Source organism: Anas acuta, chromosome 25 (assembly GCF_963932015.1).
Source record: "Anas acuta chromosome 25, bAnaAcu1.1, whole genome shotgun sequence".
Lineage (NCBI taxonomy): Eukaryota > Metazoa > Chordata > Aves > Anseriformes > Anatidae > Anas > Anas acuta.
The window spans coordinates 2,776,859-2,789,914 of record NC_089003.1 but is presented as its reverse complement, the minus strand read 5'-3'; the positions used below and the strand labels follow the sequence as shown (position 1 = coordinate 2,789,914).

The following is a 13,056-nucleotide window of genomic DNA, read 5'->3' as shown; positions in this document are numbered from 1 at the left end:
TGCTGGAGGCTGAGGTGGGCTGGGGTGCCTGCCCCCCAGCTCTGCAGCCAGGCACAGCTCTGTAAGGGACGTGTGGCCTTCCTCCCCTGCCTGGGGAGGCCTGTGCTGCTTTCTTCAAGTCCAAACTTTTTCCTCAAGCCCTCATTTCCAGCTTCTGAGGCCTGCATGGAGGTGCAGAGAGGTCTTTGCTGCTGCTAATGAGCAGGATGGAGGTGGTTCAGGGTGCTTGTGGTGCTCTGGGCAGCAGTGTACGAGGAAGCTTCAGGTAAACAGTGAGAGCTGCTCATCACCTAATGCTGTGAGGGTGACAGCAGCACCAGGCTGGGAGAGGAATTCAGAGCTTACATCATACCTGGGCAAGGGATAAGCTTAGGCTCAGTGTGGGCAAATGTCCCCCTCTGTAGAGGATGGGGGCACTGGGAGATGCTCGTTCCTGGTGCTGCTGGGTGGACTCAAAGATCCTTCAAGCCAGGGGAGATGAGCAGAGGCAGTTTGGACAAACAGACCTGCCCCTCGCAGCTCTGCTTGGCTGGCTGGGCCAGGTGCTTGTGGGAGCACAAAGGCTGCGCTGTGCCTGTGCTTGAGCCTGCTGCTGCTGTCAGTGGGTGTGTGCGTGCAGCAGAAGCTCTGAGGAAGCACAGCTGCAGCCAGCTGATGGCCCTGGGCAGGACCTGCCCTTGGCTTGCAGCCTTGGGGCTGAGGGAACTCTGCTGGGGAGCTGCAAATGTTCTGTGCCAACAACCACAGCTCCTGGGGGCTTCGTCCTGCGTCCAAGGTCTTGGCACGCTCTGCTCCTGCTGCTTTTCCTTAAAAGCTTCTGTGGGATGGGGAAAGGTCTGGAGCAGTGACCAGGTTCCTAATGCATGGCTAAAGCTGAGGGCTGCTGGTGTGTGGGCTCCAAAAACCACAACTGGGACCCTCACCTGCTGTATGGGGTGCTGCTCGTTTCCACCCCCTGCGCTGGAGCCTGGCTGCTCACCTGCTGGAGGAGCTCGGGACCCTTGGGGTTGTCTGAGATCCCATCGCTTTCAGTACCAGTGGATTCCCCCAAAGCAGGACCTGTGGGCAAGAGCTTCCCTGCTCCCACCTCCAACAGCTCTGTGAACACAAAGCACGGTGCTGTTGCCATCTGCTGGCTTCTTGCACCTTGCTAGTTGACGGGGCTTCATTTCTGGCTCCTTCCTTGCCTCTTGGGTTCCCACCTCCCCAAAGGAGCCTGCGGTGCCCCAAGGGGCTTGCTGCTGCCCCAGCCTGTGTGGTTTGGCTGGGATTTGGGGCAGGGGCTGTGCCCTGCAGAGCCTCTGTGCCCCTGGCACTGTGCTGCCATGGGGAAGGGCTGTCTGAGCTCCGAGCAGCCTTGGCACAAACAGACGTGCCTGCCTGCACGCCTGCTGCCTGCCCAGACCTGGCCATGAGTCCCGTGGTGGTGGCACGCTGTGCTTCACCCTCCCTGCTGCTGGCATCCCAGAGACATCTCCAGCAGCCCCTTGCCAAGCTGCCTGGGGGAAAACTGGCTGTAATGGGGACAGCCTGTTCCTAAATAGGTCCTCCAGCACGGTCACCTTCCTATTTAGTGGCGTTATTCAGGGGCGTGAGGGCTGCGGAGCTGGTGGAGGTGCTGGGGGCAGGGGGTGAAGGCAGCTCCCTGGCAGTACAGGAGAACAGGGCTGATTTCCCCCATCCTGAGCTGTGTGGTGCTGGCAGATCCCTTCCCTTGAGGTCTGCTGTCAACCCCTTTTTGTGATCCCTTAAGGCACCAGGAGCAGAGGGGCTTTTCCCTCTCTGTATCCACTGAGAGCTGAGCCCAGCGCCTCGCCTCCCCATCAGCCACCCCCCCAAAAAAAAGCACAACAACCATATTCTATGCAAAAGTATTTTTATTGGGTACAAAAGCAACATTCCAGTATAGTGAAAAACATGACATCAGTGCTGATGGAGCTTGTCCGGGCTAGAACCCGACGCTTGCTGCTGGCTCCTCTGGTCCCCGTGCGGGCCATCGGGTCCGGTCCCATCACGCCTGGGTTTTGCTGGCGTCCTCAGGGGCTGCTCCGGGCTGTGGGGCTGCGGGGCTGACCTGGATGGGCACGTTCCTCTCGGGGGCAGCCGGCAGAGCCAGCCGGGGGGCTTCGATGCGGAGCTGCCCCTCCTTGGACAGGGAGCAGCTCAGGGCTTCGGCGTCCACCTCCTCGGGCACGTCCCACTCGCGCTTCAGCACCTCGTACTTGTAGGAGAAGGAGCCCTTCTCGTCGACGTTCTGCGTCTCCTTCTGCCCCACCAGCACCACCTTCCTGCCCACCACCTTCACCGACAGCTCCTCGGGGGCAAAGTTCTTCACGTCCTGGCAGACGGAGAAACCCTCCCCGGAGCCCTGGGTGGCGACCGCGTTGGTGCTCGGGGCTCGCTCGGCGGCGATGGGACCTTGGCTGCTCAGGAGCTGCTCGAAGCTGCTCATGAACTGCCGAGCTTTCTCCATCTCCTGCTGCAGCTCGCTGAAGATGGTCTCGGCGTGCGGCCAGAGGGTCTTCACCGTGCCCAGCCGGGTGGCCAGGGAGCTGGAGGCGAATGGAGCGAGGTGCATTCGGCAAAGCATAGCTGCTGCTGGTGCTGCTGGTGCTTCTGCTGCTTCTGCTGCTTCTGCTGCTTCTGCTGCTTCTGCTGCTTCTGCTGCTGCTCTTGGGCTCTTTCCTCTTCTGGAGGCTGGGAGCGCTATGTCCCGGCTCCGCCGCCTGCAGCTTTTATTTCCCTGCCCGGGAGGAGTGGCCTCGTCCCTTGCGTGGCGTCATCCTTCGGGAGAAGAGCAGAGCTCTTTCTGGCCCGTTCCAGCTCATTCTTGTTACTCATCGCAGAGGAGAGGCGCCTCTTACCTCATGGCCAGCATACCTTCGCCCTTACTGTTGCAGCGCTGCTCTCCTGGATTATAATTAGCAGCATCACCTCAGCCTCCAAACGAGATGCCTGAGCCACCCCTGCCAAAAATCTCTGGCCTTTCTGGTTCCCAGGCAGGGAGCGGGGCTGGGCTCCTCTCCTCGCTGCCTCTCCCTCCCTTCACCGTGGCCCATTCCCTGCGTTTTCTGCCCCCCACCCCACTCACAGGACCCCCCGCAACCCCATATCCCATGCATGGGGGGAGAGTTGTCCGCCCTGGGACCCTCAGGTGACACCAAAGCAAGCCACAAGACCCCCCCCCCCCCGGCAGGCAGGGTACACAGGCACTGTGCTGGGGGGCTGGTACGGGTGTCCCCAGCACTGGGGGGGGCTGGAAAGTGCGAGAGGTGCCCGGCAGCAGTGACGCAGGGACACGTAGCCATAGGGGGTGGGACCGTCCCGCTTGCTGAAGCGAGCACAACATAACTCGTGCTGTAGCACGGGGCCACGGAGAGGGCTTTGTTGCCCCCCCCACCCCCCCAAGTCCCCGGGACCAGCGGTCCCGTGTGCTGCATCACGGTGGCTCTGCAGAAACCTGAGCCCCCGGCGGTGAGCGCAGTGCCCTATTTGGGGCGGGTGACTCGTCCCCAGAAGCAGGCGCTGCTATTTCGGCTGCCGGCTAATCAGCCTCTCAAAAATAGGCGATGGCTCCAGGAGGGTGCGTGGGGAGAGAGAGAGCGTTCTGGAAGGGGCACACCCCTGGGGAGGCGAGGATAAAACCCGCGCGTCCCAGCCCCAGCCCAGCACCGCTCCAGCCCCCGCGCAGAGCTCCAGACGCAGCACAGCACCAGCAGCAGAGATGCTTTGCCGCCTGCACTTCATGCCTCCCACCTCTGGGTCCCTTTTCCCATGGCTGGGACCCATCCGCACCCTCTGGCCGCATCCAGACACCCTCTTCGCTGAGCTGGAGAGAGAAATACGGATGGAGATGGAGAGGGCTCGGCAGTTCATGAGCAGCTTCGAGCAGCTCCTGAGCAGCGGGAGCAGCCCCGGCCGTGCCAGCATCACCGCCGAGCGAGCCCCGAGCACCAGCGCTGCCCTGACCCAGGGCTCTGGGGAGGGTTTCTCCGTCTGCCAGGACGTGAAGGACTTTGCCCCCGAGCAGCTGTCGGTGAAGGTGGTGGGCAGGAAGGTGGTGCTGGTGGGGCAGAAGGAGACGCAGAGCACGGACGAGAAGGGCTCCTTCTCCTACAAGTACGAGGTGCTGAAGCGCGAGTGGGACGTGCCCGAGGAGGTGGACGCCGAAGCCCTGAGCTGCTCCCTGTCCAAGGAGGGGCAGCTGCGCATCGAAGCCCCCCGGCTGGCCCTGCCGGCTGCCCCCGAGAGGAACGTGCCCATCCAGATGCCACCGGCGGTAGCACAGCAGGCGGCCGGCGCCGAAGACGGAACCGAGAGGGCCAAGGCGTGATGGGGAGCGCCGCGGGGCCGGGCTGAGCCCGGCTGCTGGGGCAGCCGCCGGCCGCAGAGCGGGGCCGTGCCGGCCCAACGTGGGTCTTGGGGGGGGTCTTTGGCCAAAGCGCGTGGATTTTTTTGATATTTAATAAATATTTGTGACTTTTACACACGTGGCTCGCGAGTTTCTGAACTGCCTGACCCCTACCTCGCTGTGCTCATCGAGCAGCCGGGGGCACAGCCGTGGCCCCCCCCTTCCCCTTGGTGGTGGAGGGTGGCTGGGGGGGCTCCGTCCCCCGTTTGGCCCCCAGCAGCCCCCCCTGCAGCCCGGGCGGCAGCACCCTTGGGTGCCCCAGCACCCTGGGGGGACGCAGCCCTGGGATTTTGGGGCTGGGGCCGTGGCACCCGAGCCGTGCCCCGTGCCCCCCCCCGCGGCATTGCTGGCACCTTCCAGGCGCCGCCGGGCTTGGCGCGAACCCTCCGGCCGCCAAGCCACGCCCCCTACTGAAATCCGCGCGTGTCTTTCCATATATGGGCATAGGGGCGGTCCCTCTCCTATAGAGCGCGGGAACGGGGCGGGGCCACACCCATATTGGGCGCAGGGGGCGTGGCGCGCCGGGTGGGCGTGGCCTCACCGATGCTCTGCAGGCAAGAGGCGTGGCCACACCCATATATGGTCAAGAAGGGCGTGGTCTCTCTCCATATTAGGCAAAGTGGGCGGGGAGATGGGCGTGGCCACATTCCATATTTGGCAGCGCAGCGCGGGGCGCTCAGCTCCCGCCACCGCGGCCCCGGGGGCACCGGCCCCGGACCCCCCCCTCTCGCTCGGTGCCCACCCCGGGGGAGGCCCCGCGTTACCGGGCCCGTAACCAGACCCCCCACCTCGGGGACTATGGGACCGCGGTGGGACCCGGCTCCGCTCCTCGGGGACCGGGACACGGAGCCCGGAGCCCCCCCCGGGGGGGGCAGCGGAGCCCCAGCGCCGCCTCCCCGGGATCCCCGGGGGGTTCCCCCCGGGGCCGCCCCCGTTCCTCTCCCGGACTACCGGTCCCGGCGTGCCCGGCGCGCAGGCGCAGTGCTGGCGGAGCGCACGCCGGGCTCGGCATGGCGGAGCCGGAGGCCGCGCAACCCGGGAGACCCCCCCCGGGTCCCGGAGCAACGGCGGCGGCGGCACCGAGCGGGGGAACCGGGAGCGGCAGCGGCGGAGCTCCCGGTGCGGCGGCGGCGGCGGCGGTGTCCGGGGGGGGACAGGGTTCCAGCGATCCGGCCCGGCCCGGGCTCAGCCAGCAGCAGCGGGCGAGCCAGCGCAAGGCGCAGGTGCGCGGCTTCCCCCGCGGCAAGAAGCTGGAGAAGCTGGGGGTGTTCTCGGCGTGCAAGGTGCGAGCCGGGGTGGGGGGGGTAAAGGGGGTAAAAGAGGGGGTGAGGGGTGAGGGACACGGGTGCTGAGTCCGGTGGGAGCAGGGTGCTGGGCAGAGCGGGGGGGTGCGGGGTTGTGCATGGGTAGGGGGTGTAGGAACGGGGTGCTGAGCTGGGCAGGGTGCTGAGCAGGAGGGGGTGTGGGGCTGTGCATGGGTAAAGGGTGCAGGAATGGGGTGCTGAGCTGGATGGGGTGTGGGGCTGTGCATGGGTTAGGGTGTAGGAATGGGGTGCTGAGCTGGGCGGGATGGGGTGCAGAGCAGTGCATGGGCAGGGGGTGCAGGAGCAGGGTGCTGAGCTGAGCAGGAGGGGGTGTGGGGTTGTGCATGGGTAAAGGGTGCAGGAATGGGGTGCTGGGCTGCACAGGGGGTGCAGGAGCAGGGTGATGATCTGGACAGGAGCAGGGTGCTGAGCAGGAGGGGGTGTGGGGCTGTGCATGGGTAAGGGGTGCAGGAACGGGGTGCTGGGCTGGGCGGGATAGGGTGTGGGGCTGTGCACGGGCAGGGGGTGCAGGAATCGGATGCTGAGCCATGCAGGGGATGAAGGAGCAGGGCGCTGAGCCATGCTGGATGGGGTGCAGAGCTGTGTATGGGCAGGAGGTGTAGGAACAGGGTGCTGAGCTGGGTAGGAGTAGGGTGCTGAGCTGTGCATGAGCAGGGGTGTGCAGGAACAGAGTGCTGAGCAGAGCAGGAGGGGGTGCAGGGTTGTGCATGGGTAAGGGGTGCAGGAATGGGGTGATGAGCTGGGCAGGATGGAGTATGGAGTGTGTGTGGGTAAGGGGTGCAGGAATGGGATGCTGAGCCAGGCAGGGGGTGCAGGAGCAGGGCGCTGAGCAGGACGGGGTGTGGGGCCGTGCATGGGCAGGGGGTGCAGGAGTAGGGTGCTGAGCCATGCAGGAGGGCGTACGGGGCTGTGCATCAATAAGGGGCACAGGAGTAGGGTGCTGAGCTGGGCAGGGGGTGCAGGATGGGGGAGCCGAGCTCTGCAGGATCCTGGGGGTGCAGACGGGGGGGCGGTGAGGATGTTTGGGGTGAGATGGGTGCTTTGGGGTGGGAAGGGAAGCTTCTCAGCCCCCAAAGGCAGCAGCCCCAGCACCGGGCAGCGTGTGGGGCTGCTGCATGATGCCCTTCCTGTCCCTCATCCCAGGCCAACGATGCCTGCAAGTGCAACGGCTGGAAGAACCCCAACCCCCCCACGGCCCCCCGCATGGACCTACAGCAACCGGTGACCAACCTGAGCGAGCCCTGCCGCAGCTGCAGCCACGCGCTGGGTAACCCCAAACCCTGCCCCTAACCCTCAGGACATCCCCTGGACCCCCCAAGAGCCCCCCCCTGGGACTGGGATGGGGGGGGGTCTCACCTCAGTGCTCTCCTCGCTGCAGCCGACCACGTGTCCCACCTGGAGAACGTCTCGGAGGAGGAGATCAACCGGCTGCTGGGCATGGTGGTGGACGTGGAGAACCTCTTCATGTCGGTGCACAAGGAGGAGGACACGGACACCAAGCAGGTCTACTTCTACCTGTTCAAGGTACGTCCGGGGCTGGCTGGATGCCTACCCTCTCTTCTGACCTCCTGGGACTTTTTTTTTTAATCTGGGGCTGTGATGTGTCCCACCAGCCCCGCTTTGACCCCATAAACTCGCCTTGTTCCCATGCGCTGCCTGCTGCTCTGCGTTGGGTTCTCCTGGCACGGGGATTTCCAGGGTGTGTTAAACAAGTGATGAGGTCTCACGGGCTTTTTGCAGCTCCTCAGGAAGTGCATCCTGCAGATGAGCCAGCCGGTGGTCGAGGGGTCTCTGGGGAGCCCCCCTTTTGAGAAGCCCAACATCGAGCAGGTGAGGCTCGCGAGCCGTGCCGCTGCCTTGTCCTCATCCCGCGCTGCTCTCAGTGGTCCCGGCGCTTGCACCCTCTGTGGTGGGCAGCACCGAGGGGCTGCTGTTCCTTTCCCCAGCCTGCCCTGTGGTTTTCAGCACCCAGCTTATCCCCTGGTTGTGCAAACAGTGGGGCTTTTTGCTTCGTGGTACAAACTCGGGCTCCAGCTCTCCGCTCTGACCCTAAGAGTGGGCAGCTGGAGAGGGTTGGGGTGCCTGGGGTCGGGCGCGCTGAGCGGTGCGGTGATGGCCAGCGATGGCCCACCCTGCTCCTGCTTTTTCTCCCTTTTTCTCCAAATTTGCAAGTGCCTGGGAGTGGCTGCCCCAGCCCTGGGCTCTCCAGCGCTCCCGTGCCTGTGTTTTTTACCCCCCCGGTGCCCATCCATCACCCCCTTTTCTCTCCCCCAGGGAGTCCTGAACTTCGTGCAGTACAAGTTCAGCCACCTGCCCCCCAAGGAGCGGCAGACCATGTACGAGCTCTCCAAGATGTTCCTGCTCTGCCTCAACTACTGGAAGCTGGAGACGCCGTCCCAATTCCGGCAGCGCTCGCAGAACGACGATGTGGCCACCTACAAGGTCAACTACACCAGGTGAGGGATGGGGGCAGGCAGGGGGGGGACACCTCGCATCCTCCGCCTCTCCCCAGCTCTCCCGGAGCTGGAATCCAGATGTTGTGCTCCCAAATAACGTGGGCCACGAGCCCCGTGGGTCTCTGCTTCCCGAGGAGGGCTCATGTAGCCGTCCCAGGAGGGATGCTGAAGCTCTCCTGTCCCCCAGGTGGCTGTGCTACTGCCACGTGCCGCAGAGCTGCGACAGCCTCCCCCGCTACGAGACCACTCACGTCTTCGGGCGCAGCCTCCTCAAGTCCATCTTCACCGTCACCCGCCGGCAGCTGCTGGAGAAATTCCGGGTGGAGAAGGACAAGCTGGTGCCGGAGAAGCGGACGCTCATCCTCACCCACTTCCCCAAGTAGGTGCCCGAGGCGGGGGTGCCGTCGGTGAGGCTGTGCCCAGCTCCCCGGGGCTGTGGGCATCCTGCTCCTGCTCCTGCCTGATGCGTGGCTCCTCTCCAGGTTCCTGTCCATGCTGGAGGAGGAGATTTATGGTGAGAATTCGCCCATCTGGGAGGCGGATTTCACCGTGCCCGCCGCCGAGGGTGCCCAGCTGGTGTCGCGCCCAGGTACCTCGGGGAGCAGCTCCCTGGGGCTTGGAGGGGGGGTGAAGGAGTGGGGTCAGGAGACGGCTGGGATGCTGCCCGGTGTGGATGAGGCGCTTCCAGTCCATCGTGGGTGTCCCATGGGGGGTGTGTGTCCCTCCTCCAGCTGCCGTCAGCACCGTGGCCGTGCCCACCACGCCGCTCTTCAGCAAGAAGCTCAGCACCAGCAGCTCTGCTGCCAGCATGGACACCGGCACGCCAGAACCCATGCCAGGTAGGGCCAGTGTAGGGAGGAGAGGGACCCTCCTCAGAGGTCCTGGGGGGGCTCTGGGGTCCCGGTGGGGCTCCTCGGGGTCCCGGTGCCTGAAGTGCTGCCCCCCATCCCCAGGGGAGAAGCGAAAGCTGCCCGAGAGCCTAACGCTGGAGGACGCCAAGAGGATCCGCGTGATGGGCGACATCCCCATGGAGCTGGTGAACGAGGTGATGCTGACCATCACCGACCCCGCTGCCATGCTGGGCCCCGAGGTACGGCGCTACCGGGGGGCGCACTTCGGGTACCGCGGGTGGGCTCCGAGGTCCCCGTGCCACCCGAGCCCCTGGAAGAGGACGGAGGGGGGTCAGAGCTGCTCCCCACCTCCTCGCCCCGCAGACCAGCCTGCTGTCGGCCAACGCGGCGCGGGACGAGACGGCGCGGCTGGAGGAGCGGCGAGGCATCATCGAGTTCCACGTCATCGGCAACTCGCTGTCGCAGAAGTCCAACAAGAAGATCCTGATGTGGCTGGTGGGCTTGCAGAACGTCTTCTCCCACCAGCTGCCCCGCATGCCCAAGGAGTACATCACCCGCCTCGTCTTTGACCCGTGGGTGGCTGGCTTTGGGGGACACACACAACAATTGGGGGCTGGTTTTGGGGTCTCCCCGTCTCACCCTGTGCTTTGCAATCCCCCCCCCAGGAAGCACAAGACTCTGGCTCTCATCAAGGACGGGCGAGTGATCGGGGGGATCTGCTTCCGCATGTTCCCCACCCAGGGCTTCACCGAGATCGTCTTCTGCGCCGTGACGTCCAACGAGCAAGTGAAGGTGGGCTCGGGGAGGGGGCTGCCGGGGGGGGGGCAGGATGGTGCTGTGCCAGCTCCGGGGGGTGCCAGTGCTGGGGTGGGAGTGGGTGCCCTGCAGGCGTTGCCTTGCCATGCGTGGTGGAGGGGTCCTGGCACCCTTGGGGAGTGGGGGGGGTGGCTTGGGGGGGCCCCCCCGTCTCACAGAGGCTCCCCCAGGGCTATGGGACGCACCTGATGAACCACCTGAAGGAATACCACATCAAGCACAACATCCTCTACTTCCTCACCTACGCCGACGAGTACGCCATCGGCTACTTCAAGAAGCAGGTGGGCTCCTTCCCCTGCTGGGGCTCCCCCCTCGGCCTCGTTCCTTGCCTGCCAGCCCCCTCCCACCCCCCTAATCCCCCCCCCCTCAGGGCTTCTCCAAGGACATCAAGGTCCCCAAGAGCCGCTACCTGGGCTACATCAAGGACTACGAGGGGGCGACGCTGATGGAGTGCGAGCTGAACCCCCGCATCCCCTACACCGAGCTGTCCCACATCATCAAGAAGCAGAAGGAGGTGCTGCTTTTTTTTGGGGGGGGGGGCTGCCGGGATCTGCTCGCTCTGACCCATCCCAAACCCAAAGGGATGGGGACCCCAAGAGGGCGGTGATGGGGACCACAAGGTGGGGTGGGTGGGAGCCATCCCTTGAATAACCCCCTCACCTCCCCTTTTGGGGTCCCCAAAGGGTGGCATCTTCCCTGGAAATGGGTTTGCAGGGTAGCAAAAGGGTCACTTTGGGGATTTTTTTAGGGCTTCCAGGGGCAGGGGCTGGCACTGGGCAGGAGGAGGGCGCAGCCTCGTTCCTTGGATCTGTCGGGGGGGGACCTGGAGCATCCTGCAGTGCCCGCTGATGTTTTTCTCCCCCCCTTTCCCACTGCAGATCATCAAGAAGCTGATCGAGAGGAAGCAGGCGCAGATCCGCAAGGTGTACCCGGGGCTCACCTGCTTCAAGGAGGGCGTGCGACAAATCCCCATCGAGAGCGTCCCCGGCATCCGTGAGTCCAGTGCTGCTGGATGGAGGGTCCTCGGGGGGGGTGGGGGGGGCAGGGCCCCATCCTGACCTCAAATGGCTGAGGGCAGGGCTTTGGGGTGATGCTGAGCCTTGTTCTTCCAGGAGAAACGGGCTGGAAACCGCTGGGGAAGGAGAAAGGGTGAGTGGTGCCGCGAGCAGCGGTGCCGGGGGGGCTCCTGGTTCGTGTCCCCTGCAGCCCCCCCAGGCTGATGGGCTTTGTGCTGATGGGCCCTGCTCTGTGCTGATGGCCCTGCTCTGTCCTGCAGCAAAGAGCTGAAGGACCCGGACCAGCTCTACAACACCCTCAAGAACCTCCTGGCCCAGATCAAGGTGGGCAGCGGGGGTGCGCTGCGGCGCCCTTCACCCCATCCCCGTCCCCTTGGAGAGGGGGGGGGAAGGCAGGGGGTGAGCCCAGCACGGCTCCCCAGCTCCGCCTGGGTTGTGGGTGGGTTATTTTGGGGAGCAGGACCCCTGGGTGCTGGGGCAGGAGGGTGCTGACCCCCCCCCCCGTGGTAACCTCTGCCCCCTCCCCAGACCCACCCCAGCGCGTGGCCCTTCATGGAGCCGGTGAAGAAGTCGGAGGCGCCGGACTACTACGAAATCATCCGCTTCCCCATCGGTGGGTGCCAGGGGTCCAAGGGGGGGCTGCAGTGATCCCAAGCATGGGGGGGGCATGGTGGGGAGGGGGGGTTGCTGTTGGGGTGCTGGGACATCCATGGAGTGAGGTAGAAGAGAGAGGGACCCCTTGGGGACCTTGTGGGGACCCCTTGGGGACCCCTGCGTGTGTCTGGCTTGGGATCCCGCTGGGTGGGGGGCACGGGGGTGTGCTGGGGGGTGTCCTGACCCTTTCCCCCAGACCTGAAGACGATGACGGAGCGCCTGAAGAACCGCTACTACGTCACCAAGAAGCTGTTCATCGCCGACCTGCAGCGCATCATCACCAACTGCCGCGAGTACAACCCCCCCGACAGCGACTACTGCAAGTGTGCCAACACCCTGGAGAAGTTCTTCTACTTCAAGCTCAAGGAGGGGGGGCTCATCGACAAGTAGGGGGGGTGGGCCTGGACTCCTGGGGCTGCCAGATCTCCCCCCCAGGTCCTTGCCTGCAGATGGGGAGGGGCAGGGGTGCCCTCTCCCCAAGGAGAGGAGAGAGGGAACCCCCCCCTCTGAGCAGGGTTTGCTGCTGCTGAACAGCCTGGGGGGGTTCGGGGTGCTCCCCCTGGGGGGGTCCGGGGTTTATCCCTGTCCTGGCAGCCCCCCTACTCCTGGGGGAATGTTGAGGGGCGGGGGGGGGGTCAGAGCAGAGCTGCCTTGCTGCCTCCCCCCTGGGGCTGTGCCTTCTGCCTCCTGTGTCTCAGTGCCAGGGCAGGGCCCCCCCCTCTGCGTCCTAATGCCAGGGCAGGGCCCCCCCCCAATGCTTTGGGTTTCTGCAGGGACTTTGCTTCCTGCTCCCGTCCACGCACAGGCAGCGCCTGCCCCTCTTGAATGTACGGCAGGACCCCCCCCCAGCCCTCTGTGGGGCAGAGACCCCGCTCCTGGGCTCAGGGAGGGGGGGTCCCTGCTCCTGCTGCCTCTCCATCAGCTCTTCCCTCGGGGCAGGGGCTCTGCACCATCTCCCCCTCCCCTTGCTGGGGACACTCGGGGGGGTCCCATCCTGGTTCCTGCTCCCCCTTGCTCTGCCCCGGCTCTGAGCCAGCTTCAGCACGGGGCTGGGGGGGCTGGCTCTTGCTCGCATCCCTTCCTTGCCCCCCCCTCCTTGTCCCCGTTTGCCCCCTGGGAGCAGGGCTGGGGCGTAGCATTAATTTATCCCCTGCTTGGTCGCCTGCTGCCTTATTGCCCGTGGCTGTCCTTCATGGGGGGGGGGGTGCTGGTCCCACTCTGGGGCCTTACTGGCCTTGCTGGGGGGGGACCAGACCCTGTCCAGCCCTTCCCGTCCACCCATTCCATGTGACTTTTTTTTTTATTTGGGTTGTTGTTGTGTTTTTTTGTTTATTTTTTTTAATAAATGTACTTGTGCACACCCAGCTGCCCCCTTGTGTCTGGCCCTGCACTGAGCCCCCCCAAACCTCAGAGGAGGAGGCGGGGGGGGAGAGCTCCAGTGCCGCTGGGTGCTGTGGTGGGGGGGGCACTGGGATAAACTGGGTGGGCACTGGGATGAACTGGGGGGGCGTGGATGTGGATTTTGGT

At 65.0% G+C, this 13,056-nt stretch overlaps 3 protein-coding genes across 3 annotated transcripts; 2 read left to right on the top strand and 1 right to left on the bottom strand.

Annotated features, from left to right (window-relative positions):
- Nucleotides 1-1,859: 1,859 nt before the first annotated feature.
- On the bottom strand, nucleotides 1,860-2,681 carry LOC137844502 (heat shock protein 30C-like). Its single transcript, XM_068660932.1, has one exon. The coding sequence runs from the start codon at nucleotides 2,588-2,590 to the stop codon at nucleotides 2,012-2,014; it is 579 nt and encodes a 192-aa protein (XP_068517033.1). The 5' UTR covers nucleotides 2,591-2,681; the 3' UTR covers nucleotides 1,860-2,011.
- Nucleotides 2,682-3,636: 955 nt separating this feature from the next.
- Nucleotides 3,637-4,485, top strand: LOC137844501 (heat shock protein 30C-like). Its single transcript, XM_068660931.1, has one exon. It carries the CDS (start codon nucleotides 3,725-3,727, stop codon nucleotides 4,331-4,333), a length of 609 nt encoding a protein of 202 aa, XP_068517032.1. The 5' UTR covers nucleotides 3,637-3,724; the 3' UTR covers nucleotides 4,334-4,485.
- Nucleotides 4,486-5,154: 669 nt separating this feature from the next.
- On the top strand, nucleotides 5,155-12,890 carry KAT2A (lysine acetyltransferase 2A). The gene is made up of 18 exons (XM_068660930.1): nucleotides 5,155-5,694; nucleotides 6,880-7,003; nucleotides 7,115-7,260; nucleotides 7,477-7,566; nucleotides 8,011-8,192; nucleotides 8,380-8,571; nucleotides 8,675-8,781; nucleotides 8,924-9,031; nucleotides 9,146-9,282; nucleotides 9,407-9,615; nucleotides 9,709-9,835; nucleotides 10,030-10,140; nucleotides 10,230-10,373; nucleotides 10,738-10,852; nucleotides 10,972-11,008; nucleotides 11,136-11,199; nucleotides 11,404-11,488; nucleotides 11,726-12,890. Exons 1-18 carry the CDS (start codon nucleotides 5,422-5,424, stop codon nucleotides 11,917-11,919), a joined length of 2,445 nt encoding a protein of 814 aa, XP_068517031.1. The 5' UTR covers nucleotides 5,155-5,421; the 3' UTR covers nucleotides 11,920-12,890.
- Nucleotides 12,891-13,056: the final 166 nt, after the last annotated feature.

Excerpts from the sequence above, each read along its gene's own strand:
- LOC137844502 (XM_068660932.1), bottom strand. The coding sequence starts at position 2,590 with ATGCTTTGCCGAATGCACCTCGCTCCATTCGCCTCCAGCTCCCTGGCC.
- LOC137844501 (XM_068660931.1), top strand. The coding sequence starts at position 3,725 with ATGCTTTGCCGCCTGCACTTCATGCCTCCCACCTCTGGGTCCCTTTTC.
- KAT2A (XM_068660930.1), top strand. The coding sequence starts at position 5,422 with ATGGCGGAGCCGGAGGCCGCGCAACCCGGGAGACCCCCCCCGGGTCCC. Across the intron at positions 9,283-9,406 it reads CTGCCATGCTGGGCCCCGAG|ACCAGCCTGCTGTCGGCCAA; the intron begins GTACGGCGCTAC and ends CTCGCCCCGCAG. Across the intron at positions 10,141-10,229 it reads TCGGCTACTTCAAGAAGCAG|GGCTTCTCCAAGGACATCAA; the intron begins GTGGGCTCCTTC and ends CCCCCCCCTCAG.